The sequence below is a fragment of the Impatiens glandulifera genome, chromosome 1, assembly GCF_907164915.1.
Source record: "Impatiens glandulifera chromosome 1, dImpGla2.1, whole genome shotgun sequence".
Classification (NCBI taxonomy): domain Eukaryota; kingdom Viridiplantae; phylum Streptophyta; class Magnoliopsida; order Ericales; family Balsaminaceae; genus Impatiens; species Impatiens glandulifera.
The window spans coordinates 124,913,691-124,928,510 of NC_061862.1; the positions used below are offsets into that span (position 1 = coordinate 124,913,691).

At 28.4% G+C, this 14,820-nt stretch overlaps 1 protein-coding gene across 1 annotated transcript; it reads right to left on the reverse strand.

The window, feature by feature from the left end:
• Positions 1-3,727: 3,727 nt before the first annotated feature.
• Positions 3,728-4,311, reverse strand: LOC124942224 (protein TIFY 6B-like). The gene is made up of 3 exons (XM_047482688.1): positions 4,156-4,311; positions 3,917-4,047; positions 3,728-3,830 (listed from the first exon to the last, which is right to left on the reverse strand). Exons 1-3 carry the CDS (start codon positions 4,309-4,311, stop codon positions 3,728-3,730), a joined length of 390 nt encoding a protein of 129 aa, XP_047338644.1.
• Between the last annotated feature and the right edge of the window lie 10,509 nt (positions 4,312-14,820).

Consider the following 14,820-nt stretch of genomic DNA (forward strand, 5'->3'; position numbering starts at 1 on the left):
ACAACTTCTTCAATGGTGGTTAGGGTTTCCGTAATATCTTCAAAAATAGATTAGGATAAATATTATCAAAACATGCTTTGATACTACTTGTTGAGAAAAGATCTAATCTAAACACACGATAAAATAAGATATAAAGATAAAGTGATAAATAATAATAAAGAACACAAGATATAACGAGATTCGACCAACAATGCCTACATCCTCGGGGAGTCGACCATTCTATTGATTTTCCATGGAATAATGGTCCAAGTAACCCTAAGTTACAATGTCTCTATTTATAGGAGTACATCAAAAGCCAAAAGACTAAACTACTACTCTTAAGCCCAATAAAGACTTAAAGCCCAAATACAATATATAAACTCTAATAAAATATGAGCCAAAAACCCAACACTTCTTATAGATCTTTTGTTTCCTCACTTCTTTAATCTTTCAATGGTTTCGGTCCACAATTTTACAAGATCGATGTCTTGAATTCTTTCTGATTGATGTTCATGTCATAATTACACGTATCTAGGAAAAAATTGTATCAATCTCAAGAGCTACTGTAGAAATGTATCGCAACAATTCCAGGTTTTGTGTATGGTTGTGTGTTGTCCAGGTTGAAAAACAATTGGTTACCTTCAACTCCTTCCCGGTCAAAGTTTGGAAAAGGTATCGATTCTAATTCTACCATTTTATTTCTTTACTGGCAACGAAAAATAAAAGGTGGAAGGATAAAATTTGAGTTGGACATTTTTCCATAATGTACACAAGAGTGAAAAGATGTCTCTGATACAAATGTTATGGTTCTGACCTATTAATAACGAGATAATGATAAAAGACATGGATGAGATCGAGAGACTTTCCAATAGAACATAATTTAAAAGTTTTAGAGAACTAAGTAGACAGAAAGACTACAACTAATATTCATTATCATTCATCTGTATTCATTCTTATGTTTATACTACTATTACAATCAATCAACTATAATAATTAACCAAGTATTATATTAAGATCAATACTTATTGAGTATGAAGTGTTGGTCATCTTTAGTCCAGCATGCATGTAGTCCCATAATAATTGTATGAGCTTATGTTGTATCTAAGTGCCAAGAAGTGTCTATTTAAATATTTCCGAAAAGATTCATCCATCAAGTTTTGTAGCAACAATTGATGCAACACTTGATGAGTCTTAAAAGCTCCCATCACCAAGTATAATAATTGTATTGGGCCTTGATACAAATAACGATAGAATATGTAAATTGAAGTTTATATTTGATGACTTTGAAGGAATAAGACTTCTAAAAGAGCTAGTAAGTGGAATATTCAAGGGTTTGCTTGAATATGACATCATTAATTGTTTTCCAAATATGCCAAAGGCCAATACAAAAGTAGATTAAATCCAAGTCTACCAAGAAGGAACTTGGGTTCCTCAAAAGATAGATTTAGAACTAGGAGTTGTGTAACAAATTGCTCCATACCAAACATCTTCCTGAATTGTTTCCCAGCAATATACTATCTTTGGAAATTGTATAGTAGGTTTGAAAATCAGTCTCAATTGGAACACATAAGATATATATAACCAGAATTTAGCATTTATTTATCTTGCGATCTCATGTCACAATTTCAAATCATGAGAAGTTTCATTGTCATTGTTTTCAACTTCAACGGTACTAACTTTGTCGGAATTTTCTGTCTACTTTTTCGTCTATAAAACCTCATTTTTTTTACCCAATTGGATGTTTTATTATTTTTATTTTACCAATTGAATTTCTAAGAGCTAGGGTTACCATTTATTTATAGGAAAATTCAAAAAAATCTATTTTTTTAAGATACAAAGTTATAGGTTTCTCAATAAATTAAATATGTATAAGATATAAGAATCATCTTAATAGGAGTTCTAGGTGAATGCTTCAAAAGAATACATTGATGAACAAGTCCAACTTATTGAAAAAATGAAAAGATTCAAAGAAAATTGTAAGGGGAGAGGAAAATTTACAAGCTTTATAACAATGGGACATATGCTCGAAAAAGACATGGTAGAGGAAGTTGTTTTCAATTGCTCGACCTCACCAAAATTTTGTGTATTTGTTTTTGTAAGTCAACAATTGGTGTGGTTGTGAGTTTATCTTTTTGTTTTTAATAATCACAAGTGTAAGTATTTTAGATGTTTTAATGTTTTTGATTGATATTTGGATAAGTTTCTTTAGAGAACTATTTTTGATGAATTTTTATTAGTAATTTACAATTTTTGCGAATAAATGGATAATGAAATTAATATTATCCTTTAACAGAAAAAAAAAACTCTTTCTCTTCCAAACATGAGTTGCATGTTAGAAACAAAATTAATATATCAAAGGAACAAAAAAAACATGAAGTGTGTCATTAAGCTAATGATCATAATGGGGGCTATAGAGCCACATTTAACTTGTTAAATAATCTGTACTCAAAATACAGTTGAAACTAAATGGGTATAAATTATCATTGGCCCTTCCCTTAGGTTCAATAATACCTTACCTCTTTCATTTTTCCTTAATTAGATCTTATAGATGAAGTCCTCAAAGGAGGTTTTTGCATTCTAAAGATTGCTTGCTCATGTATGGGGCTGCATTCAATGCCCTAAACAAAAAAAAAATATACAACCCTTTATATTACAACAAGTATTTGTGTATGCAAACATGTTTATGCAATTTACATTTAGTGTTTATACCTCTCTTTCCGCTTCTCCAAGAACCGAGCTAAGGATGCTTTTCGAGCTTGTGGAACAGCCACTGCATGTGAACAAAACAATTGGCAAAAATCTATCAATCTTGATTAGTCCTGGATGGAACCAAATTTTTGCAAAGTTCTAATTAAATGGAGGAAAAGAATTTCATGCTCAAGTACCCATAGGATTAAGAGTAGATGATGGTTTCCAAGAAAGAAGATTGGCTACTGATTTTTGTTGGCTTTCAACATGTGATGGTGAGGAAAGGACTGTTTTATTGGCAATGGAATGACCATTTCCGGCCAATAACATGATAGCTTGAGCCTAATTGACAAACAATATCAAGCAAAGACTATATGGTTAGCTAAGGCACAAGAGGAATTATACACAAACAAAATTATTTTTTTTGTATGAAGGTTCATTTTGGACATTGTTCAAATTAGGGTAGTGTCTCATTTACAATTATATAAAAGTGAACTATTTAGATTTAAAGAAAGACTTAAAATTGAATAAATATATAATTAAAAAGTATTTTTTAAATAATTTAGTGATTTAATTGATAAAAAATAAATAAAATAGCAATTAAAACAATGATTTAATTCAATTAAACTATTATCTTAGTTTCAATTAAATTATGATTAACTAAAATATCAATGTGTTTGTTTAGTAAAGGGTTATTTTGATTTAATTTAAATATATAATCTCTTATCTCATTGTCAATTACTTTTCAATTAACCTTTTAAATGATGAACTAAACTATAAAACTATATATATATAATCCTATAAAATAATATTATTTTTTTATTCAAATCATCTATTTTTTACCTCAAGCAACATCTTTTCTAAATAAGTTAAATTATTTTATATTCCTACATCAAACAGATAAAAAAAAAACCAAATTGTATTTTCTTTAATTCTTTTTATAAAGTATTAAATAATAAATAATTTTAGTCTAAATAACCCAATTTTTACATAAATAAATTAAACCAAATTATTTTCAAATAAACCTTCATCAAACAAGCTGTAAGGAGCTAGAATATAATTATGGGTATACCTTCTCCGGGGATATATCATCATAAACACACACTTGGCCGGCATAGAAGATGGTCATTTGAGTAGGAACCCTCAAAATATTAGATGTCTTTCTACATAATAGTTCAATTTAAACTTATCAATTATATTTCTTTTTAAAAAATAGAAATACCAACGATTGATTTCTTGTTATTCTTACCTCAATTCAGTAATACCGATAACAGAGTTACAAGGAGACACAATGGGACTCATCGTGGAAGCAACCGATCCATTGAGCCCGAGGGGTGGTTGAAAGCTCTTGTGGTGACCTCCAATTCCACTTAACTTCTTCTATAATGTTGTAAACAAAACCATACATTAGAAGAATGAAATCGCACTATAATCTAGCTAGCTAGTTTTAATACTAAGGCCTTCAAAAGGAACTAAGAGAAAACAAACCTCGATCAAACCTTGGGCATTTGACATCGTCATGAATTCCTTTCCGGGAAGAGAATCAAAACTCGACTTCAAAGATTTATCATCATCGGAATTAACCTTAAACGAGAGAAGATTATGCGAAGAACGGGAAGACTTGGTTGAAAATGACCACTCCATATTAAAGTTGAGAATTCCTCACTTCTTACTTTAAAGGATAAAAAGAAAGACTAATATTTATCATATATATATAAAAATTCGGATACTTTATTTACTTTGTTTATGTTGGTGCGACGTGTCCGTTCCCCATCTACAAATTATAAGGTTTATTTAAATGCTTATAGTTCAAAATAAAAATTCAATTTGAAATTAGGTGTAAGAGCCAATGTGGTCCTTAATTGTTTTTATTTTTTTAAAAAGGAGATAAACATGTTGGGAAATTTTATAATATTTGTCATTGAGAATCGATCTCATGCACATTATTTAATGCATTGATATAATTATTTAATACATATGTAAGATTATTTTATCCATTATTTTATAGTGTAATGGTGGGGAAGGGGGACTATATATTTTTTAAGGCAACAATTGGTCAAACTAAATTGAATATTAAATAACTATATCTTTAAAAATAATATTATTTAATTAAATTTGGATTTCTATATTATTGCACACTTTTGTTTGTTTATTATAGAAATGCTGGCAAGTGGACATCTCCTGCCTGTCAATACTTAAATATTAATATTAATATTAATATTGTTTAAATATTTCGTTTGATTAAGAGTAAGTTTTAAATATAAAAATGTAATATATTAATATAGTTCAAATAGAAATAATTTTATATAAATTAAAGATTTCTGATTAAAATGACATGAATAAAGTGCTGAATATATATATTATATTCTTGTAAAGAATAAAGTCTAATTTAAATAAATATATATATATATATATATCATATTTTTACTAACTTTATTTTAACTTAACTTATCATTGATATTGTTTAATTTATCTATTTATTTATTAATATTATGTAGAGCCAGATCTATATACGGATGTATGATGTTGTTCAACTCAAATTGTATATATTTTGGACATTTGTGAAAGTTATTTAACGTGACAAATTTTTAAATGATTGAATTATTGTTAAATAATGTTATACTCATTCTCGAAATTGATTAATTATCAGACTCGAATCTTTATTTTTATTCCACAGGATACCCAATATCTTTAACGTGTATAAATTTAAGTATTTTATTATTTTCTAAATTGATTAAATAGAAAAAATAATTAATAATATTTTGAATTTTTACTAAATTGTAAACATTATATATTTTTAATTATTTTATTTAAATTATATATTTTGTATTTATTACCTATAATTTTATAAAATTATATATTATATATTTAATCATTTGTTTATAACATTTATTTATATATCAACTAGGCGGAAAATATCTTGACTGGACAACTTCACAAAATGTGTTAGTCCAGTATTTCTTACAATAAAAAATATACAACTCTTGTCCGTAGAATTAGTCAAAACAAATTTTACTTCAGAAAGATTAACATAGATAAAAAATAATGAAAGGCTCAGTAAAATAACATTATTTGACATGCAACTATGGACATTAATTAAACATAAAATCATATTCATATTTTATTTTTAATTAAAACAGAACTAACACACCCACAACTATGTCTCCGTTCAAAGCGATTATTGATAGAATCAAACCCGTGATTTTAAATAATTAAACTAAAATAAAATTAACAATTATTCCTAGTTAAATGGTGAGGCACACAATCAATATCCATTGATAATGATTTAGAAAAAAAATATAAACCTCAATATCAAAATACTTAGAAGCAAACTTATTTGGAAATACTTAATTAAAAATTTGGAATTAGTGGAACCAGGGACAATATCAAAATACTTAGAAGCAAACTTATTTGAAAATACTTAATTAAAAATTTGGAATTTGTGGAACCAGGGATGGAGCCACGCATGGGTTAGGGTGGGTTCCAGCCCCACCTAAATTAAAATCTTACAACAAAACATTTTATATATGTATTTGACATGTTACTCTTATCTCAGTTGGCTATATAACTAAACTGGGAAGACGATGTCAGGTGATCAAATCATAACCTCACTTTTTATTTATAAATTAATTCATAATTATTTTATTTTATACTAACAATATTTTTTAATATACAAATATTTACATAAATTTTAATTAATATATAAATAAGATTTATTATATAAATAACTTTAATTTATTATATTTTAAAATTAATTTTTATCTATAAATTAATTCATAATTATTTTATTTTATACTAACAATATTTTCTAATATACAAATATTTATAATAATACATAAATTTTAATTAATATATAAATAAGATTTATTTATATAAATAAAGTATAAAAAATTATATATAAAATAATATAAATCATATAATAATATTATTTATTTTAAAATTATATTTATATAATAATTATACATTATTTTTTATTTATTTCAATATAATTAATAATACAAATTATTTATAAGGGTAAAATATAAAAATTAAAATAATAATAGTGTTTTATATTTCTTAATTTTAAACTATTTCAAAAAAATTTAAGAAAATATAAATTAATATTAATAAACAAGTTAAAATAGTTACATTGGTTTGATTCGGTATTTAAATAAAGAATTTGATATCCCTGCTCAAAAACTTAACAAATTTTTTAGAATTGATGTTGATGTAAGTTCTTTTAAACTTGATTCAGCATTACGTATTCCGATATGAAATATCTTTTTAATCAAATGGATGAAATTAGACGAGCTTATAAAAGATGGGGTTATATAAACCTATTAAGGATGAGTACCCGCCGACCAAATTTGGAAATCAAAATCGACGGTTCCAAAGTCATTGGTTTAAGAAATTTACTTGGTTAGAATACTCTCCTTTGAAAGATGTTATTTTTTGTTTCCCATGTTTCTTGTTTGAACATAAGCAACCCCAAAAACCTACATTTACAATAGATGAATTCAAATTTTGAAAGCGAGTTAATGATGGGGATAAATGCTCTTTTGTTATGCATATAGGATGTAATATTTCACCACATAATAGGGAAGTTGAATATCTTGATAATATAATGAATATTTTTGTCATATTGACAAAGTACTGAATGCATAGTCTTCAGATGAAAAACAAAATAACAGATTACGGCTTACAACAACTATTGAAACCACTCGATAACTCACTTTGCAAGCGTGTGCATTGAGAGGGCATGACGAGTCTCCATCTTTGAATAATCGTGGGAATTTTATTGGAAAAAAAACGGAGCATAGAAAGTTAAATCTGAGATGCAAGTTGGAGTCAGCCCCAGGTAATTTTTCATCCTGCCTCCGCCCCTGGATGGAACTCTTCCTAGAGAACTTGATTGCAACTATCAAAATAAGGTTTTTCATTTTCTTCTTAATTGATGGATCAACAATACAAGGCACACTTGTGATCTCTGTTACCAAATTGACTAACCCATATGTCCTCTCTCACATGAAGGGGTAATCACATAGATCTGTACCAAGCATACTAAGGTGCTAAGACCATCTCCAACCGAAAAACTCATTTTCAAACTCATTTTGGTGTAAATGTCACATCAAACAGTAATTCTACTCCAACCGAAAAACTCATTCTCAAACCCAAAAGAATATTCTTATAATATTCTTTCTTACATTAACTTTTATAACTTTTTAATATCACTCATATCTTTTACAAACTTATAAATTACACCACAATATTATAATATCATCCAAATATTTTAAACTTAAATATAAATTAATTATAAAAATTTATTAAAATAATATATATAATATATATATATATATTAAAATAATTTTTTTTAATATTATTATAATTTTTTTAATTATATTATAAATTTATGTTATATAAAAAATATTATATAAATTAAATTAATAATTATATAAATAAACTTAATATAAAATATAAGATAAAAATAAAATATAAATAAATAAAACATATAAACAAATTAAAATATAAATAAATTAAAATATAAATAAATTATATAAGTAAGTTTAATATATAAAATTAATTAAGTAAAAGTTAAAGGGCTAAAATGCAAAAAAATAAAATATATATGCGTTTGTGAACAGTAGCAACGCATATTTGGGTTTTTTTGAAGAGGGAAAATGAGAAATCTCATTTTGGGTTTGGTTTTGCAGTTCGGTTGGAGAAGAAAACCCATTTTGGGCATGTGCAAAGTTTGCAGTACTATTGGAGATGCTCTAAGGATTGTGGTCTCAAGTCATCTCATTTGATAATTTAGCACAAATTGCAAATAACTTAAATGATAATTTAGTATAAATTGCTAATAAACTCATTGGCCCGTTGGAAATAATCGATTTAAAAAATTAAAAAGTCACTAGTTCCATTAAAAGCGTTTTAAGTGAAAGTAGAGATCCATGAATTATAAATTCTATAATATAAATATCTCTTTAAGAAAAAACTCATTAGACTTTACATGTTTTCTTACAGAAAAACGAATTAAAAACAAACTTTTATTTGAGGTTTGCTATTGTGTAAAAAAAAGGGATCAACAATTAATATTTGGAATGATCCATCTATTAATCAAAACTTTTTTCAATATCACAACTTTATATCTTCCACAATTTGACAGAATGAGATCGTCCCAAGGTTTGTTCTCTTTTTCCACCTACTTCTCCAAACATATTTTGGAAATTCCAATTTTCAAAACCTCAAATTGATTAAGAAATTTTCTGGAGGGAATAAAATCTGTTAACACTTTTCTCTCAAATCCAAATTCATCTGCAGAAGCATGATAAACTAGTCATTTTAGAATCTTCGAATCGATAACAAGTTTAAAATATTTCTTAAAAGATTCTCTCAAAAGCTTTCAATCCAGCGAATTTGTGGCCTCTACAATGAATGTGAAGAATTGACATTGCTTACCTTTCTACATTGCCCCTTTGCTAAAGCTATCTGATTTGTCTCACTGTGTGGTCTCTTACTTTTCTCCAAAATCTTGAATTATCTACCTAGTCAACCAATATTTTGGTTCTTCACATCATATCATGGAGCTCTAATTTTGTATAATTTGTGTCAATAGCTCTTTCGCAGATTTAAAACGCTCGCAACACGAAAAGTTTTTTTAGTACTCAAATTGTCACCCCATAAAATACAATTAATGTAATTATGATCTTCTTGGAAAGAGAATTTTGCAAACAACTGTCACCCAAAGAAAGAAAAATTGTAGTATGAGACTCTTTGAATTAATTGACAAAAAATAAACCTCCAAAAAACACATTTTTCATCATTATTTATCATTTGGGATGATGACTTTCACGACTTCTCAGCCACAATATCAATTGTGTTAACCAATGTGTTATTATTCATGTCGGTTAGAATATAAGATAATATATATGTGTTAGAATGTAAAATAATATACATGTAAGATATTATCATTAGTATATTATATTATATCAATATTATATTATATTATTAGTTTCCTTATAAACTCAATGTAATGTCTATATAATAGACATAACTTATGTAATTCAATATACCATTCAATACAATCTTTCTTTCTTTATTCTAACATGGTATCAGAGCTTGTTATCATTTCTTGAGTCAATTAAGTGATAGTCTTCCGCTGCCTCCATCAATGGTTACTTTAGCCATTGATGGAGGGATCTAATAATGCTTTATTAATTATTATTACTATCTCTTAATAATATTTTCTTCTTTCAAATAATTATGTTGATGTTCTTACTTTCTTCGTCAATCATATTCTCTGAGTTTGTTTTCAGTTGTTGCTTTATTCCAGTAGTTAATGCCATATTTTAATTGGTGTTAATCCAATTATATGTGCTCTTTTACTGGTTATTTAGTCAACACACTGTCATTCTCTCGTTAGAATGAGTTTTACGGGTGTTGTTTCATCCCAGCATTCTATTCCCATGGGATTCTACATACTTTTTTCGCTGGTTTTCTTTAATGCAACACACTACCATTCCGTCGTTGGATGGATTTTGAGACTCGCAAATAAATTTGAAGTTCATTCGGTTGTTGTTTCACCCCAACATTCTATTCCCATGAGATTCTACCTCTTCGTTGGTTTATCCGTCAACACACTGCCATCCTTTAACTGGATGGAGCTCACGGGTTTTTGAAGTTTGAAGAATACAACATCAATATTTCATCATCTCGTCTTTAACCTCAAGTTGATCAATCGTTTTCCATCTTGAATTTGAGAAGGGATGTTAGAATATAAGATAATATATATGTAAGATATTATCACAATATTATAAATTGTGATAATATCATTAGTATATTATATATATATATATCAATATTATATTATTAATTTCCTTATAAGCTCAATGTAATGTAAATATAATAGACATAACTTATATAATTCAATATATCATTCAATACTTTCTTTCTTTATTCTAACAATGTCGGAAAAAAAATGGTTATACAATTCACGGGATCAAAAGTTATGGCTTTAGATTTAGACTTTCTCTAAGATTGCAAACTAAGACCATTTTTATCAATTCCTTATTGGCATTAAATTCATCTGGTTCAAAGAAAAGTAACTTTAGCTTTGAGGTAGGCTTACTATTTCTTCAATTACTCTCTAATTTGGCTGCCTAACTCAACATTCTCAAATTTTGAGGGCAATTCGTCACAGAGACTCGATCACTGGCGGAGCTAGGATTTGAAATATACGAGGTTAAAAGTTTTTTAAAAATAAAAAACGGGCTAAAAAAATTTCACAAAATTTACTCGGACTAGAATGATAATAAAATCAAGCAAACAAACTAAATAAGGCTAATTTACTGTCGCTATTTCCTTTTTAGCAATGAAAACCTATAAAAAACGACAGTAATTTCCGTCGTTATTGTACTATATATATACAAAATATTCTTCTAACCGGGTTACAGCCCGGATAGCCTACATAGATCCGCTGGGACCTGGTTCAAACCGCTTATTTGCTTTGTGCATGCCACGTCAAAATTATTTTTCAGGAAAGCTAGATCTTTCTTTAATTCGGAGATACTCTTAGGACTTGTTTGGATTTGGATTATTGTAATAACTTAGTTATTTTAAAAATATAATAAGTGGTGATAATTTTGTAAATGTGGGTATTTTTTTTTGGTAAAAAGACATAAAAAAATAATAATTTAAAATAGAAATTATTTTAATATTTTGATTAATAAATTGAGTGATACGATGAAGGAGAAGAGAGTGATCCAATCTTTATTTGTTTTTGTTATTAAATAACCACAAACGAACAGAACCTAAACATATTTTCTTTCCACCACTTGTAATTTTTTTTTCTCTTATTAGTTAAAATATAAAAGAAAAATGCCCATGATGAGAATTAATGATATGTTTATCTATTGTCATTGCACATGTGGTGTGGTTGCATTGTTTAGTAGTTAATCATGAGACAAAGTTAAATAATATCTATATAAATATGATAAAAAAAAAAAAGGATTTAGTTTGAGATGCAAATGATAAACTTTCACAAAAATAATTAATGTGCCTTTAATTTGATTGATTATAAAATAGAATATTATGCACACCCATGAGCGCATTTGAAATTAGAAAATGGTCGGTTCATCGGTGCATGCACTAACAAGATTGCTTTATAAACAATTTTGCCCATAACGTTACATTACAATAATCATCATGATGACCATCAGTTCTGATTCTTATTAAAAAACAATAATTATAAATATTAATATACTTGGTTCTTAATGGATTGGAGAGGGTACAAGACAATATGCAATCTAGAAAAAAAAAATTATGATCCCAATAATTATTTTTTTGTAGGTAAATCTAAGCATAATTATAGAGATTTTTAAAAGGAAATCACATGTTATCTCATTACCATTACCTTGATTCATGAGGTTTGGTCAAGATCCCAATAACTTGCTAGAAGTATTTTGCACATTTATAACCTTAGATACTTCACATTAAATTGAATTAGTTTTACCTTTCATTTAACAATGTCATATTTATTTTTCTTTAATAATTACACTTAATTATATATATATATATATATTAAACAATGAGTAAGAAAATTAAGTATGGTTGAAGGACAATTCGATAATTTTTTTTTATTAACTTTCTCGCTGAGAAAATAAACTCCAAAGGAGTTGATAGATCGAATTTGTTTGCCCCTTCGTTGAATTTCTTGGCATAGGAGGGTACTTTATTTTTATTTTTATCACTCAGTTTTGAGATAATGTTATGTTTTGTTAGGTCTAACATCCTATTTAGTTGGATCGGTTTTTTCGTTTATGATTTTTATAGTCCGAATAATACTTTCAATCGTTAGGGGATCGTTTCATGCTCATACCCTCCGATTGTGTTGGTGATCATTTCTCGAGTCCATGTCCGTCCCCTTCTTCGCAGCCAGCAAAGGCGACGAAATAATCGAATCTAGAATTTGTAAGAATGAAAAATTGACATACCCTAATTTATAATAATATTATCATTTTATAATAATATTAAAATAATATTATCATTTTATAATAATATTAAAATAATATTTTGAATTTTTTAATTCAAAATAATCTAAAGGGGAAGTTGAAAGTGAATTAGGGATAATTATTGTGATAATTAAACTCTAATTAGAAAAATTAAATAAAAACCATAAATAATTTGATGTTAAAATATTGTATTTATTTTATCCAAATTAAACCCAAAAAGAGGTTGAAATAATTTAATTATGATTTTAAACATAAATTCTGTATAATTTATGGCTTAAAACAATTAAATAAATACTCAAAAATAAAATAAATAAACATAAATTTTATTATGGTGTCAAAAATATTTTTGTGTATTCATTTGGTGAAGAAAAAAAAAAGAAGAAAATGGATAAAATTCGATTTCAAATAACATTTTATTAAAAATAAAAAATGATAATCATGTGTGGCAGAAATTATGTTTAAACATTGCAGCAGGAATTCTAGCAATTGGATCAGCGCTAGATTTTTATCTAGCGCCCAGAAACACGTCGCGTAGCCGGTTGTAACCAAAACAACGGGCTCCCAGGTCCACACAGAATCAACTAACGGGACGCTAACCCCGTTAGCCCATATGCCCGATTGCTGATGGATCGCCAACAGAACACAACAACGTGTTTCATATTAAATGAAACAATGTCATTTTGTCCGTCTTTCCCGATCAATAGGGAAAACGCCGGAGGCTCACGATCGACGCCGACGATTCTTACACAAGGCCATGAGATGACTAAAATCAAAAGTTCTCAATTTTTGCCCTAGAAATCGGGTTGAAAAATTGACCATCTTAAAGATCAATTGATTAAGTTTAGGGTTAGGGATTATGATCCCCATATCCATTTGAGTTGTTTGCAACTTATATATCATGTTTTCATGATCTGTAGCAAAATATACAAATGTGCAATCTCCATACCAAATGAAGAACACTCGGTCCTCTTGGACCGAGTCTTGTAGAATTAAGGACCGAGACCAAGGACCGAGAAAATCGACATAGGACCGAGTGCGATGACTAGTGTTCTTGAGCAAGGACCGAGAATTCTGACCGAGAATTCTCACCTAGGACTGAGAGGTCTGACCTAAGACCAAGACTCCCATGTTCCACGACCGAGGAAGCTAGATATGGGATCGAGACTCCCAAACCTATGACCGAATAGTCTGAATTCAAGACCGAGCCTCCCAAACCCCAGGGCCGAACCCTCTGATCTCTTGACCGAGTGTCCAGAGCTTCGATCCAAATCAACCTCACTTTAATTGATATATATCCTTAATAAGCTCGTTTTCGTGCTACACAATTATCCAAAATTAACCCTCTATGGAAGACTTTTGAACAAATAACTGGAATAAATCTCAAAAGCCAAGACAAAGCCGCCATTTGTGAAAGGACATCTCATTTCCCTTTGTACAAGTCAACATAGAGAGCTAGACTCAAGAATTTAACATAATAATAATAATATAAATATGATAAACACTCCCATGTAGGTTGAGGTGAAATCACCGTTTATTCTTACTCGGGCGACTGTCCTGATGATTATCGTAAGAGAAAAACGTATTAATTCCCCCGGATATACCCCGGGAACCAAAAATCTATATACTCCCGTTAGGTTGAGGTGTTGAAATCACCGTTTATGTTCACTCGGGCGGTTATTCCAATGACTATCACAAGAGAAAAACGTATCGATAGTTCTATATACACCCCGGAAGCCAAAAAAAAAAGAGAGACGAAAATTATTGAAGCTAGATAGTTGAAATTCTCTCTATGACTATACCATGAATAATTGAACTTTCGAAGGATTGCGACCCATGGCCAAAACAACCAAAAATATAGTTGAACGAGACTTCACGTCTCGGTCACCTTCCTTATAAGTTATGAGTTTGGATAATCGTCTGTAAGAGATTTAATTTATCATCTATATCTAAACATAGGAGAAAAAAGAACTTGGGTTCTTTAAAGTGAGATAATCTCTACCAATTGCAGAATACTCGTACTTAACCCCAAATACACTTCAAATCCAAGTTTCCACAATTCATGGATAGAATCAGGGTTTCTTCTATTTTCAAACATTATTTGAAAAAGAATTGGGAACAGTCCAATCCCCAGAGATAACAAAACAATGGTCGATGTTTCACCCAG